Genomic DNA, 21,789 nt, shown 5'->3' with positions numbered 1-21,789 from the left:
TCGTGAAATACGTAGTAATAATTTCTAAAAGATTTAAACCATTTTTGTATGATATCAAAAATATAAAATTTTAAAAGTGTTGAATTTCAAGAAAATAGTTTTTGATTTATCAAATAAAAACAAGGAAAAATCCATTTTTTAAGAGCTTATTTTAAAGCTCTTTTCTAGAGCTATCTTAAAGTGTATTTATATTTCGTGTTTTCAATCTCCCACATGGCCCTTTAACCCCTCGAATGAGACCCCCCAAAAATAAAAATGTACATTTTGACATCCAATAACCTGGTATCAATTCCAGTTAGGACTATAGAAACTCCGCCTTTGAATTGGCCTTGCCGAAATGTGTAAGATTGGCTTATTTTGTTAAAATAAAACATATTTATAAAACGTTATTAAACTTAAAGCGAAGGGGTACTGAAATCGAGGTACGATATACCAAAAAAGGGGGGGTTTCGGTTAAACTGTGTTTATTCTAAAACTACTTAATATTTTCAACTAATACCTTGGGTTTATCCGTTTTTTAGACAAATCTATCCGTGATTAAAATTTAAAAAAAATCGATTGACCCATGGTGACATGATTGGTGGAAATCATGTGGAATGACCCTTTAGGGTTTGCGACGCCCGAGGCGAATCTAGAAAGATTTAAAATGGTATCATTCGAAAGGATTTCATTGCACGTTTTTTTAAATTAAGAAATTATTATTAACTTACTAATTAAGGTAACTGTTAATTTAATTACGGAAATTTAATTTATTTAAGAAAATTACGAATAGACTCTTAAATAAAACATCTTCAAGGAAATCCCCAATAAGTAATATTTCCAAGAGTCATGACCTGCAAGTTACTGTTTGCTAAGCCTTAATATGTTAAAAAAATCTACCTGGTTAAAATTAAACATTCGTTGTGTTAATTACAAATTTACTAATTAAGAGAATTACTATTAAATTTCTTATTTAATAAATATTTAATGAATTAGTAAATTAGGGTAACACTGTAGCTGTAAAAATCGAGTTGTTCCACCTCTTCGGGAATTCGTGATTCCAGATCCGATCAATCAAAATCTAATGCCGGTGTGTTCTTTACTATTAACGAAATAAAATTGAACGTCTTAAGAAACGACTATATTTAGTTTATTAGCGTCTGCTGTTAAATAAAATGTCTAAATCTTTGCGCTAAAATTTATCTTTAGGTGGTTTCTTTTCGCTTGTTCCGGGATTTCGGAGTAGGGTAAGAAGAGTAAGGCTATAACGTAATTTTACTCCGATTCTGTGGGGGGTAATTCCATGCCAAATCACCCGTTTTCGGAAAATTTTTCCCATGGCACCATGCGCGATTTCGATGTTACTTTACACGTTAGCAATATAGATAGTTTTAGTGGGAAATACAAATTTTTAGCCCAAAATTCAACGTAGTTTTTAAAATATGATTTTTTGAAAAAATGATGTCTAGGCTGTACATTTTCGAAATGCCGAAAATCTTGGTATGTGCGTACGAATAACTCAAAACGTATTCAAGATAGACCCACGGAACTTTTTATTCTATAAATATAGGTAACAGTGAGTAACTAGGAAGTTTTTTTCCGAAATATATAAATTAGGTTTTTAATAAAAAATATTTGAAAATGGCGATTTTAACTGAAATTTTGTTTTTTGAGGTATACTAAAGATGATGTTGTCGCCAAGATATTAAATCGGAGATAAATATGAGAGTTGATATTATGTTAAATGGACCCAATGAACACGAAAATAGCGCTGAAAGAAATCTCAGGAATTTAGTTTTTGAGTTACAGCTACGTGAACCGACCTATTTTTTTGAAAAACTACCAAACATGGTAGTGATTGCGGCAAAATTACGGTACGTAGGGAGTTGAAAATCAAAAAAAGATTGCCACCGCTAAAAAGCTAAGATTTTAAGCTACAAAATACGTAAAGAAAAAAGTTGTTTATGGGAGACCTAAATAACCAAAATCAAGATTCAATTTTAAGTTATTTCAACTTGCTACGTAAGTTCCAAAACTTCGCACACGTGGCGCGGCAAACTGTAACGTTTGTTTCTAGTTAGATATTCACTACCATGTTTGGTAGTTTTTCAAAAAAATAGGTCGGTTCACGTAGCTATAACTCAAAAACTAAATTCCTGAGATTTCTTTCAGCACTATTTTCGTGTTCATTGGGTCCATTTAACATAATATCAACTCTCATATTTATCTGCGATTTAATGTCTTGGCGACAACATCATCTTTAGTATACCTCAAAAAACGAAATTTCAGTTAAAATCGCCATTTTCAAATATTTTTTATTAAAAACCTAATTTATATATTTCGGAAAAAAACTTCCTAGTTACTCACTGTTACCTATATTTATAATATAAAAAGTTTCGTGGGTCTATCTTGAATACGTTTTGAGTTATTCGTACGCACATACCAAGATTTTCGGCATTTCGAAAATGTACACCCTAGACATCATTTTTTCAAAAAATCATATTTTAAAAACTACGTTGAATTTTGGGCTAAAAATTTGTATTTCTTACTAAAACTATCTATATTACTAACGTGTAAAGTAACGTCGAAATCGCGCATGGTGCCGTGGGAAAATTTTCCGAAAACGGGTGATTTGTCATGGAATTACCCTGGTGGCGAATAGTTTGAGTCGGAGTGTGGCCTTTTTAGCAGATAAATTCTGGCTAGCAGACGACAAAATCCGATTTACTCCTTTACACTTCCTTTTCAGAAGGAGTAAAAAGAGTATCCTAATACTCCGGAACCAGCGAATAGTTTATGGGACAGAGTAAGTCTCATCCCCGGAACAGGTGAATATAACGTTTTAGAGTAAAAAGAGTACACTTTTAATCCGAGTACAGGCGAAAAGAAACCACCTTATGTTACCAAGAAGGAGTCACAAATCAATGTAAAATCATAATAAAATGCAAATATGAACTGTAGGGTTCTGTATATTTATTTATCTATTGAATTATTATTGGCCCTATTATAAAGTCTGTAGCAGACGACGGTTCGAAACCAAAAGTCAAACCTAGAACCGCGTGACAACCTCTTCCTATTAAACATATTGTTTTAGTCTATTAATTCAGATCTAATTAATCAACCTACAAACATTACATGAACCTTTCAGATCTTCTATTTCATTCATCATAACCCTCAAATACGCGTAATTGCATAGCTTCACAAGTCCTTACTCTGCTGACGGCCAAACGCTAATAGCGTCTCCTAGTACGCTACCCATCTAGATTTCGACGGCAACCATAAGAGGGCGTAGCGATACTTATGATCGCGAATTAAGTTTATAAAATCGCTTTCAACCACTTGAGGAATATGATCCTAATCCTAACAGCCACAGACCAAGAAGTTTTGGAGTATATCTGAAATGACAATATGAAACGTTTCTGATAATTGCACCACATAGTGCAATATCTTAGCCACCACTTCAATAATACCATTGAACTAATTTTCGCAGTTTTTGCGCGATCAAGGTTTAGTTCAAGACAGAGCCACCTAGAGTATAAAAAAGATCAAGGCGAAACATACTACTACCAAGGACTATAATATCCTACTCAGTCCGCTTGCAATAATTATTAGTCCAAGTCGGAGCTGACCGAGAGTGTTAGTATCATAAAAAAGGCTTTTTAATAAAGTGTCATCCTTGATTATTATTGCGTTACAAGTGCTGATAGTAAATGTATAAATATTGTTTACGAAATTTGGCGCATTATATTTAGGTAAAGAATATAAATAAATAATAAATATGTAAAGATGAAATATCAGAATAAATGGAATTTTATCTTCGCTTGGAAAATGTGTTTTCGGTATCGTCCAGTTTTCAATTTGGTAATACGCGTTCGCCAAACAAACATACGCCAAATATAAATGATACGAAAAAGAGGTTCGACCGCGCTCCAGTTTTTTCCTCAATTTCGCCGAGATTTATCGAGAGTTGTAACTTTTTCCTCGCCGGGCAATTTCCCGAAGTGGAATAGACGCCGAGCTCGTCTTTTCAGAGAGAGAATCCTGGATGTAGCTTCGGCAACACCTGTTGATTATAGCGGAGGGAGAGAGAGAATCTGCCTACTTAAAATAGTAGGAATTTGGGAAGATGGAAGCTTCCACCTTTTCCCCGGAAGAGGTCGCTCGAGTTGGAGAGTCCTAGGAAAGCCCGGGAGTTGACGAGATTTCTAGCCGAGAGATAGATCCGAATGATGCGCCGCTGATAAAAGGGAGGGAACGGCGGGGCTTATAGGTATTTCTGGGTGTCTCTGTGACTACAGGTTTTTCTCTGGCGGTGAGAGGAGCTCTCGCTTCTACTTAAGCGCCGAATCGAGCATTCCGATTCCGGAACCAAGAACGGAAAAGGCAATTGTAGAAGATATACTAGACGGCGGTTGGCCCAAAGAATAGCTCGTTCTCGTACTATTTCGGTGAAACAATAATCGTTCGAAAAAGATCCGCCAGAGAGGAGAGAGACAGAGCGGCTCGCATCTTCGGAAGAGAAATACAATCGTCGCGTGTTCCTATTAATTCCTTTCGCCTTTTGGAGCGATCCTGGTAAGTTACACGTTTTTCATCGGCTCGCTTTATTTTAATCGCGCGATTTCACGTTCGTAATCGTCGTGGCTTTTTCAAATTCGGAATCGATGTCGCGGTCGCCGGATTTTATTCGGGCGAATGGCATTTACAGGACGCCGCTACGGGCCGCCGGAGTCTTTAAATCAATTAAATACGTTTAAATATTAATGTATGCGCTACATTCTGAATGGACACCGCGCGCTTCGTCCGTCTCCGTATTAGGGACTGTTGAATTTTAAATTATATCGCGATGGAGAGATCTGCATACGGTTGAATTGGTGCGCGCTACGAACTATTCGTATTCCAATAAATTGCGCGATTTACATATTTCACCATAATGCGCGCGTAATTGCGACATTTGAGGCGATTGTAGTTAAAGACTTCGTACTTTTATCGGATAATCATTAGATCGAAAAATCTGAAAAGTTTTTATCGGCGGGGGGAGGAGGGGGCCAACCAACATCAGTTGGGCAATTATCCTGGATCGTCTTCACGTACGCGACTTAAGAAGAGCAAATTGAAAGACTTCCCGATTTTTCTTGGGCGACGCGAAAAAATACCTTTCACTTTTTTCAGTCCAAAATCGGTGAAATTTTTTTGTTTTGTAAGATTATAAATTTATAAGTTGTCTTCTAAACCGACAGCACTTAGAATGTTAAATTATGTCTTGTGAATTGATGTTTTATTTTATTTTTTGGCACCAGAGGTATATATAACTAGAAAATAATTATATAATAATATATTTCTGATAAAATGTTAAAATACTGAGTTTTTTTCCCGTCATCGGTCGGGCCCCGAATTATTTTACTCGAACCCGGGTCCGGTCTAAGCGGCCAACTCGGAAATTGAATGGCTTTGATCATAAATAGCACTACTACATACCTTTATATGTAGGTTATAATAATAATAATAATCAGCTAGGCTAATACGCAAGGTACCACCTTAGGCCTAAGTCATCAAGCGACTTTTAAAGCCATTAATTCAGGTGGCCGGGTTACAAGGCGTAGGAGGGTGGTGGATCTTTAATATTAATAACCGATCCGACGAGAGAGATCTGCGAAGCCGGTACAAATTGCCTGGGGGCCTGAGCAGTTTTCTCCAGCAATAACAGCTCTCATGAGGCTACCTAATATTTCCTGCTCGGGCCCGGGCCCGCTCTCGGCAGACCTGATTATAAATCATTATAAATAAATATAAATTGTACAAATTATAAATCACGTTAAATATAAATTATAAATCACGTTAAATATAAATTATAAATCACGTTAAATATACATTATAAATCACGTTAAATATAAATTATAAATCACGTTAAATATAAATTATAAATCACGTTAAATATAAATTATAAATCACGTTAAATATAAATTATAAATCACGTTAAATATAAATTATAAATCACGTTAAATATAAATTATAAATCACGTTAAATATAAATTATAAATCACGTTAAATATAAATTATAAATCACGTTAAATATAAATTATAAATCACGTTAAATATAAATTATAAATCACGTTAAATATAAATTATAAATCACGTTAAATATAAATTATAAATCACGTTAAATATAAATTATAAATCACGTTAAATATAAATTATAAATCACGTTAAATATAAATTGTATAAATTATAAATTTCGTTAAACATAAATTATATGAATTATAAATCATCTTAATGTAAATTACATAAATTATAAATCACGTTAAAAATAAATTATATAATATTAATTATCTATTATAATCTAATCGGTTATTAATTATCTATTATTTAATAATCGGTTATTAATTATATATCATATAATAATAATCGGCTATTAATTATCTATTATATAAATTATAAATAATATTAATTATCTATTATATAAATTATAAATAATATTAATTATCTATTATATAAATTATAAATATTAAATAATATTAATTATCTATTATATAAATTATAAATATTAAATAATATTAATTATCTTTTATATAAATTATAAATATTAAATAATATTAATTATCTTTTATATAAATTATAAATAGTAAATAATATGAATTATCTATTATATAAATTATAAATAATATTAATTATCTATCATATAATAATAATAGGCTATTAATTATATATCATATAACAATAATCGGCTATTAACTATATATTATATAATAATGATCGGCTATTAATTATCTATTATAATAATAATCGGCTATTAATTATCTATTATATAATAATAATCGGCTATTAATTATCTATTATAATAATAATCGGCTATTAATTATCTATTATATAATAATAATCGGCTATTAATTATCTATTATAATAATAATCGGCTATTAATTATATATTATAATAATAATCGGCTATTAATTATCTATTATATAATAATAATCGGCTATTAATTATCTATTATAATAATAATCGGCTATTAATTATCTATTATAATAATAATCGGCTATTAATTATCTATTATATAATAATAATCGGCTATTAATTATCTATTATATAATAATACTAATAGGCTATTAATAATCTATTATATAATAATACTAATAGTCTATTAATGATCTATTATATAATAATAGGCTATTAATAATCTATTATATAATAATAAAAGGCTATTATATAAATTATTAATCATAAAAATTATAAATCATGTTAATTATTAATTTCAAATCATCCAGAAATAATTTGTATATTAATATTAAAAGTAAACTTACTCCCTATAAATCAGGGTAGACGTTTGTGGAAAATTATAAGCCAACCTAAGCTAAGCTATAAATCGGCGCATTGAGTATTTTGCAGTCCGGTGGTAGTGCACTGGGCTCGGGGCATAGATCAGGGGAGATATTCTCAAGGCCCGTACATTACTTTTTGTGATGGAAATTCGTTGAGATATTTGAACAATGTTTGGCGCATACTTCTCTTTCATCGATTCTCGGTTTCAGAGGCAAAAACCACTTCGTACTTGTGAGGAATTTTAACACCTATCTGAAAAACGTACAAAAGAAAGCATTTCTGAAAAAACTTATTTAAAAAAAGTTTTTTTTAATTTATCGTGTTTTAATCATTTAAAGTGATTTTTAAAATGATTAATTAACTTTCGAGAGGTCCGACATTTGCAAATTTTGCGTACGGGATTTTGAATCTCAGAAACTGATTATGAGAGTTTATTTAAATAACCAATAGTTGAATAAAAATTGTAAAATGTTTAAATAATCGAAAGTGAATAAGCCTATTATTTAAATAAAACAAACAATTATTTAAATAAATACCACTTTTATTCAAATAAATGCTTGGTTGCGCAAAAAACATAATTAAATAAGTTAAAATGATATTCTTTTGACCAACGTTTTTTAAATAAATCGGAAAATTTGTCGATAATGAATAAACAATTCCGAGCACTATTTCAGAGCACGAATTTCGTGCTGATTTCTGGTTTTTCAGGTTGATTTCCAGACTTTGAAACTACTTTCGCCAAGATTTCGGTATTTTTAAGTTGATTTCAAGATTTCTAAAATAATTTTTATCAGTGTACGGGTTTTGAAAGAATTTAGGACCCCTTGGAAACTGCTTCTGTTTTCGCGACATTAAGGATAAATTAAAATAATGGAGTTCAGTTCGTGATTTAGTTTACTTTGGCATTGGAACTGAAACTCTTTCTTACGTCAGTTTTTTTTTGAGCTTCCCATATAAGGCACTTTAGGTACGAACTTGTTTTCTCGAAATCTTCCTCTCAGACAGCGTTGCCAGATCGGAAATCTGAAATTATCGTATCTAGGGCAAAATATTATCGCACATTTCTTTTTGACGAAAAATTTTAATTCTTACATAAATGCGTTGAATTTATACGATTTTTTTGAAAGCACTACGGGAGTTTTGTTTCAGGGAAATAAACAAAATACCTATTATCATTAAAAACTGAACTTAATATATTTAAAAATGTATAAAAAATGTTTGACAGCTAGGAGTAATAAACTCACACTCAGGACTGCGAAGCACGTTCGGCAAAAAATGTATATCATTCATTTTTAAGTAGAAGTAATATAAATGAATAATATAATTTAAATCGTTCGTAGGTTTTTCAAAAAATTAAAATATTATCGTACATTATCGTACGTTGAGGCAGAATTATCGAAATAATGGTACGATATCGTACGTCATGAAAATTATAGTACGCAGTAAAAATGTCGATGAAATTATCGCACTGTTTATCGTACGTGTGGCAACGCCGCTCTCAAAGAAGAAACGATTCAGTTTGACAAGTGCCTGTCAGTTCAATATATTACTCAAGCCATATTTGAGCTAAAGGGTGCTTCTGTACTACCAATATCAGAAATCCTTTTATCAGGTACAGTCCTAGGTCGCGCCTCAGGGCCCTAGGGCTGCAGCCCATTTAGCCCAATGGTTTTGGCGATTAAACGTCGAAATCTTGGCAAGTTGGGATAATGTAATCCAGGTTGAAAGGGAGGATGTACTTGAAATTGGATTGAAATGTAAGAACCTTTTATTTAGACGTTGCCTTGTTTCTTCACTTTTGGACCTTTTAAGGGGTTTTACAAAAGTTAGGCTTACGTTTTCTAATGAAATAATTGTCCTCACCTGTCTTTTTCTTAAATTCAGGGAATTAAACTTCTTTAAAGAAGCTGAAAAATTAACCTTACGTCGCAAATTTGTACTTGGCAACGTCCTATTTTTGTTGCGGGTTTTGTCTCTTGAAAGGATAAATCTTGTCGTTGCCTAGGCAACGGGGTCCAAATACGAGAGAACCTAGTGGCCGGAATTGTCGAACTAAAATGCCAGAAATTAGTTGAAGAAATTTTCCGTGCAAGGGCCTGCGTGATAACGAAAGCAATGATTTAAACGATGGTTCAAACTCCGTCTGCGGAAGCTTTGAAGACCCAGGGCTACTGAGGCTACCATTTAAGGTCACAAACTTGAAATCTTCAGGTTTCGTCTTTCTAGCGCAGTGCCTTTGTAAAAAAAAACCCGTATTTTGGAATCACAATGAAATTCATTGTAATTGTATGATTGCTCCTTCTTAGTTTACCGCAATTGGGAACCTTAAGGGGGAAGAATACAGTAAAAGCCTCTTTTTCGTTCAAGCTGAACGTTTCTGTTTTAACAATTACACAATTGAATTATATTTTTCTTATTAGGCTGAACCTTCCTCTAGTGCTTAAAATAATTTTGATAATTCTAATATTAATAGTTAACGAGATATAAGGTCCTAACTAAAGGGTAGTTTGGGCGCTTGCCCAACTTTTTTAGCTCCGGGGTCCGAATTAAAACGTAATAATTTAAGTACTTTTAAATTTAAAGTTGTCAAAATTATTTTAGTCACTAAACAAGAGGCTGTTCTACCCTTAAATATTAATTTTATAAGTTTAAATACAAAATTAAAAGAGTTCATCTTGAAATAGCGCGAAAGTATACAATGGCCGCTGTAGTCTTCCCCCTTAATTTCGAATGACGTCGTTGCAGGGTCACCCGGATCCGCACCTTAACTTAATACTAAATCTGGTATTTTAATTTTTCCCAAAGTATAATTTCCGTTTTTTCCCTCTCGACTGTCTTAATGAGTCCTTAATGCGAGTGCAGCGCGTCTTAATTTAGAAATCCCTGAACGATGTAAATTTAGTTTTGCAGCGCCAATGTGTTCTTACTGACCTCTTTTCACTTTTTTCTTTGTTTTTCGGAACTATTTTACAACTACGGAGTTGTATCGCGGAGAATGGCTTTTTAGCCGATGTATAAATAGGGGAAGCCGCGCTGCTTCCAAGTTCAGCCGTTTGCCAAAATACCTCCTCTGTCGCTACTATTCTTCGGGCGGCAACGAATCTCGGATAGGTGTTAAATAAAAGTGTGTTTATATATAAATTAAAAAAACCTCCACCGTGTTAAACAGCTTTCGTGGCTCGTTTTCTCCGCTACCTGATACGCTTACCTTTCTAGCTTCCTTATATAGCACATTGAGAAGACGCTTGCCGAAAATTGTCCTCAAATCCTCAAAATTAAAATTCCGCGCGCTATTTGTTCATGCTTTTCTCAAATTGCGCTAAAGTGGTTGCTTTGATCGGGAGTCTAAAGCGCAATTATTTTTGCAGTGTAAGTTGTTGCTTTGATCGGGAGTCTAAAGCGCAATTATTTTTGCAGTGTAAGTTGTTGCTTTGATCGGGAGTTTAAAGTGAAGTTTACTTTTGCATTATAACGCGATTATGGGATTGTTAATATTAATAATATTAATTCCAATAGTTGTTAAACATTATATTATTTTAATGTAACATGATGCCAAAATAGAATTTAATCCCCAAGTACCACGTAGTAAGCCCTCTGAGATCACTGCGGTAAAGCACTCTGATTTAAAAACAGAACTCTGAAATGTCATCCGTAGATATGGAAAATGGCGTCGCTAATGTGAAATGCGAAATCTTCCGTTAGGGTTAGTAAACCAAATCGACTTTGACTAACGAGCTGACACTAAATGATTTTTAAAAGAAGCTGGAGCTCAACTCCGACTTCTATTTTTCATATGGCCGCGATTTTATGATTAAGTCGACAGAGAAAACCTTTTAAAAGTTGGCACAACAGTCAGATTTTCCGGGCGTGATTTAAAAAAGAAGGAATTTGGCCATCTTCTATCGCTCGCCTTAGAGCCATAACGAACTAAGTCCAATCCGTATTAATACTGGGAAATATATATATTTAATTTCACCAATCGGCGTGTCTATATCATTAGTGATTTTTGTGTAAGAAGTATTAAACGGACAATTATATTAAATTATCTTTTTAATAGACGAGCCAATAAAACATCTTCAAGGAAATCGCCAAGAAGTAATATTTCCCAGAGACAGGACCTGCAATCCTGCATGTTACTGTTTATATAGTGCTTGTTGAAGTAATGGAAACTTTTAACTTTTCCAAAAAGTGTTTCCTTTTAACCAGGTAGCTTTTTATTGATATATTAAGGGTTAGCAAACACACGACGTTCTTTTTACAGGTGAAAAGTTTCCATTATTTCCACTACCCCTATATAAACAGTAAGTTGCTGGTCCTGGCTCTCGGAAATATTACTTCTTGGCGAGTCTTATTGTTTTATATAAACGCTTATTGTCAAAAAGAGGATATCACAACGCGAGAGGATTTCAAGCATTTCCATTTCGCATGTTAAATTTTGGCATTTCAGATTTTTGGAAACCTAGGTTTACGGTCACCACTGCTTTCATTAACATTGCAATATTGCTTTTGATATTTACAATATAGATATCGTTTTTTATAAAAAGAAATTTCAACCAGTGAAATTAAAAAAATTGCAAATAAATATTGAAATCTTTGCTCAAATTGTACAAAGATTTATCGCGTGTTAATTTATAAAGATCTAAACAGTAATTAAGTTTATTGTTTATTAAAACATAAACTAAATTACTGTTTAGATCTTTATAAATTAACGTTTATATTTTTCCATCTAATTGCGTATAATGAAAATACTAACTCGCGTGGAACATTTTTTAATGATTCCGTTTTTTTTGTAGTTCCAGAATTCCTATAAAAATGGCGGATCCAGCTTACGATTGGTCCAACCGGGTGCAGTTTGTCGTCAAGAATATGTACGGTAAGAACACTAATTTCTATTTCGCTTTCGCGCGGGCCAACGCGTCTCCACTCGGGCTCTAAGCAAAATTCAAAACTGAAAATGAGGTTTCGTCTTCATTCTTTGGCAAGGCTTAAGCACGTAGCGCTGTCACGTACATTTAAGACTTTTTATTAGTGGGGCGAATGAAATATTTATCCGAATGGCATATAGCAGAAATGAATTTTTCCCCATTTTTAGAGCAGATATTGGCCAAATCCATTTCGAGAGATGAGCTAGGCAATCACTTGTATGAATATTTAATATCTCTCTATAAACGAATAAGATCGAGGCACCATTTCGCCAAAGAAGCGCAGGTGATATGCTTTCTTTAATACTTGGCCAATAAAGCCAGTAATGGTCCCTATTTTAGACGTTTTTCAAATGATGGGTAGGTTTCGTTTAAATTGCGTTTAAGCTAGGGGCGTTTCCCAGGCGAAACGATGGAAAAATCACCGAATTCATCTGATGATGAAAATGGTTCCACTAGCGCCAGAGGATTTGATAAATACGCTGGTTAGTGAAAACCAAAGCGTAACATGTTGAAAATTTTTCAATTTTTTTTATCCATTTAATAAGGGTCACCAATATTATGGTTCTATTTTCGAAAGCTATTCTATAATTTGTTGACCTGTAGGCCTTTCTATAAAGTAACATTGGTTTATTGTTTGATGTTGCTGACGTATCGATGACGTTTAAATACGAAAAGCACTGGACATAAGAGTAAATTCAGCGAGTCACCCTGTTTTTTAAGCATAAACTGAACTGAACTTCTACGTAATTCGTGACGAATGAGCTATATAAAAACCGAGGGGTAAGACACTCTGCGAACTCGGTGTACACTGCCGTACCTTTGACAGTGCTAAATGGAACTCGCGATCTCTTGAAAATATATACCTTTAACAGTGCTAAATGGAACTCGCGATCTCTTGAAAATATATACCTTTAACAGTGCTAAATGTACGAACTCGGTGTACAGATTATCTGAGATTGTCTTACCCCTCGATAAAAACCAGTTCAGCAGGCGTAGCTTATTTTATCAAAAGCCTTATTATTTTTCAAAGACCAAAACGTTCCAGATTCAAGGTTCTTATTTTTTTTGTAATTTTTAGTTGCATTTAAGGTTATAATTTTCAACAAAATTGGGTATATTATAGTAAATTTCAAGCCTAATTTGATACAAAGCTAATATTGGTTTAAAATGAAGAAAGTGTAGATTTCAAATTACCGATGAAGTTTATTTATCTCGTACAGGGCTCCATTTTTCTCCATTAAGTTTTTATCTCTTTTGTGTCAACCAAAAGTTTGGAGGGGACGGTTTCATTAGTTTTGAGACTTTAGAGCAATTAGTTAAGAGTCCTGTTTATTTCGCCATGTTTAGTAATAAAATCCAGTTTATCTAAAATTCCTTTCTTAAATTACAGACTTAGATAACAACGGATACCTGGATATTCACGACTTTGAGTGCCTTGCTCTGGTTGGTAATTTTGGTTATTTTAATCCTCTTAGTTTTCTAATTTAAAACTCCTTTCAAAGATTTTCGTCGCGATTATGACGACCTAACTTAAATTATCGCGGTAAACCTTAAATATAACAAGTTGGCAAGCCAAAATATACCTCTCCTCGGAAGAGTTTCTAATTTTCAGTGAAATGTAACATGTATCCGTGATTCTGTGGTAGAACGCTCACCTGTCGTGCAGGAGGGCTCGGGTTCGAATCCCGCCCGATACTAACGCAAATTGAGAGAAATTTATACAACACCCAATGACAAAAAGAGGGCTCTTTTAGAAAAAGCTTTTCCCTAAAGAAACTGCGAACGCAGTGATTACACTTTAGCCGTGTTCACACTAGACCGAGGGGTCCGTCACTTCGAGGAATCGTGTACGAGATTCCGAATCAAGGAATCTGGAATCAAGAGATTTCGTGATTCGTATGCAGGGCCGGACTGGCTAGTAGTTGGACTGTTGGCCCCACCGGCTATGCTATCGTGTTGGCCCCATTTCCCATTAATGCCAAATTTTTCCTCTTTGGTCCCCAATTTGAAAAGGCTCCGATGCCGGTTAGCCGCCCGGGCCTGTTCGTATGTGATTCATCGATTGGTGGATCTTAAAATTCATTTTGCACGTGAAAATACGCCGCCATGTTAGGGTATAAATGCAAGTAAATAAGCCAGCTATACCTCACAATGTAAAGGTACTGTTACGCGCAGAAACGTCATTTTGGAATCGGTCAATTCGAGTAGGATTCCTAGATATCGAAGATTCGTATATATTGTTAGATTCTCAAGATTCCAGATTAGATTCTAGAGATTCGGAATCACGGAATCAAGGCCCGTACGAGATTCCTCGAAGTGACGGACCCCTCGCACTCGACACATTGGAACCGTTTTTAAACGGTTTCCAAAGATAAAATTGAACATTTTCGGTGTCAACTGTATTAATAGCCATACAATAAATGCATTCGATAGCTAAATTTTACAATTTGATCTTTCGAAACCGTTTTAAAATGGTTCAAAAGTGTCTAGTGTGAACGCGGCTTTTGCCCCGAAAATGCGTACGCGTTCGCAGCCCAGACAGACCGACCCACAGACAAACAGACACGGTGATTGTAAAACCCCTCCTAGGGGACATAGTAAGAGAGGTAAAAATGTACGATTTAATTAAATCTCTGAAGTTCTATTTTTTTAGTGACCGTTTTAAATTGACAACGTAAGTTTGACTAACTAGTGTGATTTTTTTGGTGAACTTGCAGAAATACACGATATTAGAAGGAAAGGGACAGTACAGCAAAGACGCTCACGAGAAAAACAAAACTATCATGATCAGCCTTTGGTTGGAGATTGCTGAATTGGCGGATTTCAACAAAGTAAGACCCTCTTCCCTTTAAAAGGCAACGCAAGTGGCCATGCAGAGGGGTAAATTATCTTATAGATAAATAGAACGACTGCGCTTGCGCTATCTGCCATAGCATTTCCCTCTGTAAAAAAAGCAGAACCATATTTGCCGAATTTATTTTGTATAAATGCGCCTTTATACATAGTTCCAAACCCATCGCCCCCTACATGGCCACTTGCGTTGCCCTTTAATTATATCCGTTTCGGCTTTCCTTGAGTTGTATCGCAACTCGCTCTTCCAACGGCCGACTGATCACGGGTTCTACTTTTCAAATATCTGAAGTTACTCACTTAGTCAGATCAGGTTAATCTTTTAATAATAAATAATAATAATAATCAGCTAGGCTAATACCCAAGGAACCACCTTAGGCCCAAGTCAACTAGCGACTTTTAATGCCATTAAACAGGTGGCCGTGCTAAAATGCGTGGGTGGGTGGTGGCAAGCCCTTTATGCCACCCGAGCTAACAGCTCCTTAGGGCTGGATTTCACTAGGACAAAAACGCGAGGGCGGATGCAAAAATATTGTATTAGACCTAACGGGGATTTTTTGCGTCGAAGCTAACCTTTCAGACTATGTGAAAATATTACGTTAGCATCGGTCGTGTCGTTTCGGGTATGTTGGTCGCGTCGGTTCGTTCATTTGACTGTTCGGAAAGGAACCAACCTTGCACGGAGATAAACATAAAAGGTGATTGTTCATCCAATCAGAGCTCAGAAATAACGGCGGAAAAATTTAAATAATTTTTTATCCACCTCTGATTGGTTATAGAATTTCGATGGTTCTAAAGGTCGCCACTACCTAGAGTCAGCGCTGATGAGGCATAAGGCTAATTGTCTGCTATGAACGTTTTGAGCTTTAAACTGAGACGCCATCTAGGCAGTCCGCAACGAAATGAAAAAATGTAAACGACACGCGCGAAAATTTAAAGTCTCTGTTGAGAAGTCTGAACGGTGTAAGAAATCGAAAGAACCGACACGATCGACGCAAACATAATATTTTCACATAGTCTGAACGCTGCTGTTACACTCACTATTACCGTTAAGCTCTACAAGTGTTATATTCCCTTCTCCAATCAATCTGACGTCCAATTGTATTTGATTCATGATCCAAAATATTATCTCTCTGTCAGTCTGCTTACAATTGATTCAGATTAATATTAGATTTAAAATATTTTATTAATCGGAGACGTTCCATTCTTTTAATTATAATAATACCATGGTTATTAAAAATGTTTTATATTTATCTGGTTTGCATTTTGACCCATATCCACTGGTCTGATAATATCTTAGCGTAAATGCGGGAAGTGCGATATCTGATTATTTCAACGTACCAGATAACGCAACTGTTATTCGGAAATCCGGTTGAAAGCACTAGTTACAGCAACCAGTTTATATAAAATCATAACAATTGGCCCATTCCATGTCGTCTAGGAGCAACAAACGCAAGGAGAACGCAGCTAGCCTTTAAACACGCCAACGTAGTGTTGTGTACAAATTTCATTGGACGAGCCTTTACGCTTAATGTTTTAAGGAAAGGGGGAAGACAATTTTCCGAATTTTCCCCTTCCGACAACAGCGGGCACTAAAGCGTCTAACCAATGAAAAATTTACCCAAGAAAATGCACGACTTTTGACGGGTTGCGTTCTCCTTGTGTCAAGTTGTGTCGGGTGCTGTGTTTGTTGCTCCTAGATGTCATTTGGCCTAACTGTAGTCATTGGTTGAACTGCGCCACAATGAAAATGATTTTCTCGTAAGGATGGGCAAGTAACGACGGAGGAGTTCCAGACGGCGGTCCAAAATGTTTGTGTTGGAAAAACGTTCGAACAGTTTCCACAATCTCTAAAACATGCCATTAACTGTAAATTCATGGGAGCCGATATCAACGGTAAGATCAGAAACTATTATATTATTCTTCTAAAATATATTTATTTCTAATTGTTTAAGCCTTTAAAATAGAGATAAACGATTATAAACTTTTCAGACGAGGCCTACAAAACCAGGTTTAGTTTTTATATTTAAATATAACAATTTAAATGAGGTTTACAAAACACAGTTTAGCTCGAAGAGCTTTCGCCCGCCATTCCGCGTTCCATTTTATTTCATTACAAGAGTTTCTATCAAAACTACCTCAGCTAGGCACCACCCTAGGCCCAAGTCTCCTAGAGACTTTTGATTCCATTTGTTAAGATGGCGGCCATAGCTCTAAAGCAGGGCGTGGTAGGGTAAAGTGGGTGACACTAGCCTTCCACTATAGAGTAATGGCAGTGCTGCGTCACACGACGTCCCCCATGCTTTTTACTATTCATAAGAAATTCGCGACCACAATGGCGGCCATGGCCAAAGCTACGGAGTGCTTCTTCTCTATAGGGAGTCTTCTCGTGTGACGGTAACACGAAAGGGCTACAGTGGCATTTGAAAAATTTAGGTAAACCTAAAGTTGCTCCTCCTCTTCCATACATCTCGTAATAGCAGATCCAGACAACCATATTCGGCTATTTTACAGGCCTCATTTCGGTAAAATTCAAATGCCGTTTTGTCCCTTTAAAACATTAAAACCAAGAAAGAATAATCTTTATAAAAACGAGTTTGTGTTTAAACCGTTTATTACAGCTAACAAATAACGGATAAAAGAATTCTTTCTTAGAGATAGTCTTAAGAACTTAAGCTTGTTTCTCTTTATCCAATTTACCCTTTCCGATCTAAGCGGTTCTTCTTGTTTCCTTAAAAGTATCGCCAAATATAGAGAGCCAGAGAGTGAGGACAATGTAATGGGATAAGAACTAGAAAGAGCAACAATTTGAGGAGAATACGAAGCTTTATTTGGAGGAAAACAACCGAGCGTTAGGTCTTCCGTGTTAACAGAATACTATCGGTAGAAGAACCATACCCTTTCCCTTAATAAAAATTTGGTTTCTACTTTTTCAAAGTATAAACTTAATAATAATAATAATTATCAGCTAGGCTAATACCCAATTAATTAAGGCACCACTTTAGGCCCAAATCATCAAGCGACTTATAATGCCTTTAAACAGGGTTACAATGCGTAGGTAGGTGGTGGTAAGCCATTCATGCCACGCGAGCCAACAGCTCCCTACACTAACCTAGCGCTTTTGGACATTCACTTGGTTCCAACAAAAGTTACCAAAAATCATTTTTTATTTAATCAATGTATTGATTGTAGTTTTTCTTGTTAGGCGATGGTTTAATAGGAGTCGACGAGTTTAGACTGGACTGCGTGAGCCGAGCTGCCTTCGACAATATCGAAGAAATCGACAACTGCTACAGCAAAATTTTAAATGTAAGGAACACCACTCAACACAGTCCACGACCTGGTTACCCACTCAGCTGCGTAGTTACTGTAGTAGGGTTCATATTCCGCAATTGGCCAGGCAGACTATCTATAAAAGCGATTGGTTAGACGTTGCCCTATCATCCACCAGTATGTTGTGGTACTTATAAATTTTAGAAGGAATTCTATTTGCTACTTACAGACTAAGGCATGAACTCGTGCTTCTTGATATTAGTAGAAAGTCTACCTTCTACTTATAGAATATAGCAAGATTCTATCAAAAAATCCTACCTGCTACTTATAGTTCTAGCATTAAACGGTACATTCTACTTAGATATTTTAGCACAAACGCTACATTCTACTTAGATATTTTAGCACACACGCTACATTCTACTTGGATATTTTAGCACAAACGCTACATTCTACTTGGATATTTTAGCACAAACGCTACATTCTACTTAGATATTTTAGCACAAAAGCTACATTCTACATAGATATTTTAGCACAAACGCGTACCTGCTACTTATAAATATTAGTAAAACGTTTACCTTCTACTTACATATTCTGGTAAGAACCCGTACCTGTTACTTACCGCTTCTAGCATGAACTCGTAATTATTTATATTAGTAGATAGGCTACCTTCTACTTATATATTATAGCAAGATCTCGAACGTATTATACTTAAAAGATTTTAGCAAAAGCTCGTTCCTGCTACTTAAAAATTCTAGTACCTGCTACCTGCAAATTCTTGCATGAACTAGTACCTGATACTTGTAGATTCTAGTATGAACTAGTACCTGTTACCCGCAAATTCTAGCAAGGACTAGTACCTGCTAGCTGTAGATTCTAGCAAGAACAAGTACCTGCTAGTTGTAGATTCTAGCAAGAATTAGTACCTGCTAGTTGTAGATTCTAGCAAGAATTAGTACCTGCTAGTTGTAGATTCTAGCAAGAATTAGTACCTGCTAGTTTAGATTCTAGCAAGAATTAGTACCTGCTAGTTTAGATTCTAGCAAGAATTAGTACCTGCTAGTTGTAGATTCTAGCAAAAACGTATCTTCGCACTTAGTTTAATGCGTCTTGTTTTGCTAAAGGTGATTCGAGAATGGTAATGAGATCTTTTCGGTTGAATTTAGGACGACGACCGCAAGAAGGACGGCATCAACAAGACCCGCTATCAAGAACTGTTCGCTCAATTCATTGGTTCCCCGGAGTCGACTGTTCCCGGCGCTTACCTCTTTGGACCTCTGCCTTTGTTAAAATGAAGAAACTGGGAAGAATCAGCCGATCAAAATTGAGGAAATACCAATGAAAATAATTCGTTCAAAAAAATTCAACTTTAACACAAGTCAACTCGCCCGCGTGCACGTCAAACAAAACGCCACATACAAGAAATAGTATTCACACAGACACACGCGTACCATAATTAAGACTGAAGTCAGCTCGTTCAGGCGCGCTTTCAAAAATTACCGCCGGGCATTACGCCATTAATTGATTACTTCGAGCCTTTGCCCCGGCGACAATTTTTGAAGAAATCTTTTCATATTCGAGAAAGATATTTTTGAAAATAAACAATATATATATTTATTTCTGGTGGCGCGCAAATTAACGAACATAATAGAAAAATATTGAAACAGGAAAACGCACGAATTTCAGTAAAACAAAATCATCTTTCTCCTACGCTTTGACATAATCGTGAAATTTCACTCGTACCACTGTGGCCTCTCTTGCTCTCTCCCACGAACAATCGTCACATCCATTCCCTCAAAGCTATATATCGTTCTTCAACGTAAATCACCTGGACCAATTTTATAATATTTTGTTGATATAAGTCTTATTGTACAAAACCTACGTATTTTTCAATTGGACTTTTCTATGACAGGCAAAACATGGTTACTATAATGGTTGCGCGTTAACTATTATTATAGCAGTTACGTAAATCGATGTTTTGGATTGGTCGTCTCGTACGTTACCGTAACTAAATTACCGTCTCTGGATGTTTCGTCACGAAAAATTGAAATAATTAACGCTCGTCGCAACGATCGAAACGAATAATAATGCGAGTTTTAAACTCGGCATTAAGGCTGTAGACTCCGCGATGTAATGACCTCCTTCACGTTCACACTTCCGAGTTAAATATCATCTGTTATTTTAGAGGAATGTTAGTCGAAAAATATTCAGGATGGAAACCCGTATTATCAGAGGCTACGACAAATACCCGTTCGTAGTTTACCGAGTTTCAATCACCGAATCAATTTGCTAGTTTCAAAAATATTGGTATGTTTGTTTTTTCGGGAAAAATCGAAACTCGAATTATGTATGAATTCTATTTGTTGTAGAATTAAAATATTATTTGAAAAGTGTTGTACTCATCCTTCGCCGATATCAGGGTGTTTCAAAAGGTTATGTAAATATTTTAAGGAGTTGTATAGGGGTGAGTTGAGAAGTATGCGTGTTTTTATTTTACCATTTTCCTACGATGAGTTCAAAGAGCGCCAGAGAGCTTCAAAGTGTGGCCTACTAGCCCCTGGAAGTAGGCATTGGTAAAAGTTCTTGAGGTGGCGATGCGCCGGTTCGGGTACCTTTCCTGGTAGAGCCGTTGAGCAGCCAAAGCATTGCCATCCGCTAGTCCATACACGAAATGAATATCCGTCAGTTCTTCCGAAGTGAACTCCATTGTTGCAGTTTGAAAGTGATGAGAAATCGCGGTCCATCACGACTTTAAATACTGTTTAAGTTTACTTTTTTACGCTGGTTACCTCGATTGGTTTATAAAGTTCTTTTTTACCTATCACACGAACCCAAACCTAAATGTTCGCATTTACCTGCTACTTGGTTTTGCGCTTGTTGCAGACTACTTCCAGGGGCTAGTAGGCCACACTTTGAAGCTCTCTGACGCTCTTTTAACTCATCGTAATAAAATGGAGAAAAACAGGCATACTTCTCAAATTCACCCGCTAAAACTACTTAAATTTTTTGCATAACCTGTATTATTATTTATGGCTCCATGAATCGCTTAGCGTCGGTGGCTATAATTAAACAATAGGCTGAGTAGGCTTAAGCAGAGGAGCCCGGAACTTTCCGAAAGGTAAGGGCCCCGAGAATTCAGAGCCTAGAGAAAGGTCAGCCAGGGTCCCAATACGCCACTGCTCGCTGTGAATCGTAAATTACGTCACTTTTGGGCTCTCTTAATACCAAATTGAAATACGCAACAGATGTAGATTTGGCATTCGCGAACTGTCCTTAAAATAGGCGTTTGAAACCCTGGGAATAGTTAGTACATCGGAATCTACGTTTAGTAAAGTTATCTCGTAAGCGCGCTAGAAAAACCTATATTCCTCTGGCGACTGTAGCGAGCACTCGTAGACTTGTAAAAGTAAGAGACTATGACATTTAAACATGATACTACGCCACAAAA

General features: G+C 35.4%; 1 protein-coding gene across 1 annotated transcript; it reads left to right on the top strand.

The window, feature by feature from the left end:
- Window positions 1-4,208: 4,208 nt before the first annotated feature.
- On the top strand, window positions 4,209-20,731 carry LOC149943257 (sarcoplasmic calcium-binding protein 1-like). Its single transcript, XM_090178664.1, has 7 exons — window positions 4,209-4,554; window positions 12,090-12,169; window positions 13,612-13,664; window positions 14,939-15,052; window positions 16,838-16,967; window positions 18,277-18,380; window positions 19,508-20,731. Exons 2-7 carry the CDS (start codon window positions 12,109-12,111, stop codon window positions 19,634-19,636), a joined length of 591 nt encoding a protein of 196 aa, XP_090034790.1. The 5' UTR covers window positions 4,209-4,554; window positions 12,090-12,108; the 3' UTR covers window positions 19,637-20,731.
- The last annotated feature ends 1,058 nt before the right edge of the window (window positions 20,732-21,789 follow it).

Source organism: Leiobunum rupestre, chromosome 6 (assembly GCF_980474605.1).
Source record: "Leiobunum rupestre chromosome 6, qqLeiRupe1.1.hap1, whole genome shotgun sequence".
NCBI lineage: Eukaryota > Metazoa > Arthropoda > Arachnida > Opiliones > Sclerosomatidae > Leiobunum > Leiobunum rupestre.
This window is presented reverse-complemented; position numbering and strand designations above follow the sequence as displayed.

What these genes read in the sequence shown, in the direction of transcription:
- LOC149943257 (XM_090178664.1), top strand. Translation starts at nt 12,109, where the DNA reads ATGGCGGATCCAGCTTACGATTGGTCCAACCGGGTGCAGTTTGTCGTC. An exon ending in ACTTTGAGTGCCTTGCTCTG is followed by an intron (nt 13,665 to 14,938) that starts GTTGGTAATTTT and finishes GTGAACTTGCAG; the next exon opens with AAATACACGATATTAGAAGG. An exon ending in CATGGGAGCCGATATCAACG is followed by an intron (nt 16,968 to 18,276) that starts GTAAGATCAGAA and finishes TTTTCTTGTTAG; the next exon opens with GCGATGGTTTAATAGGAGTC.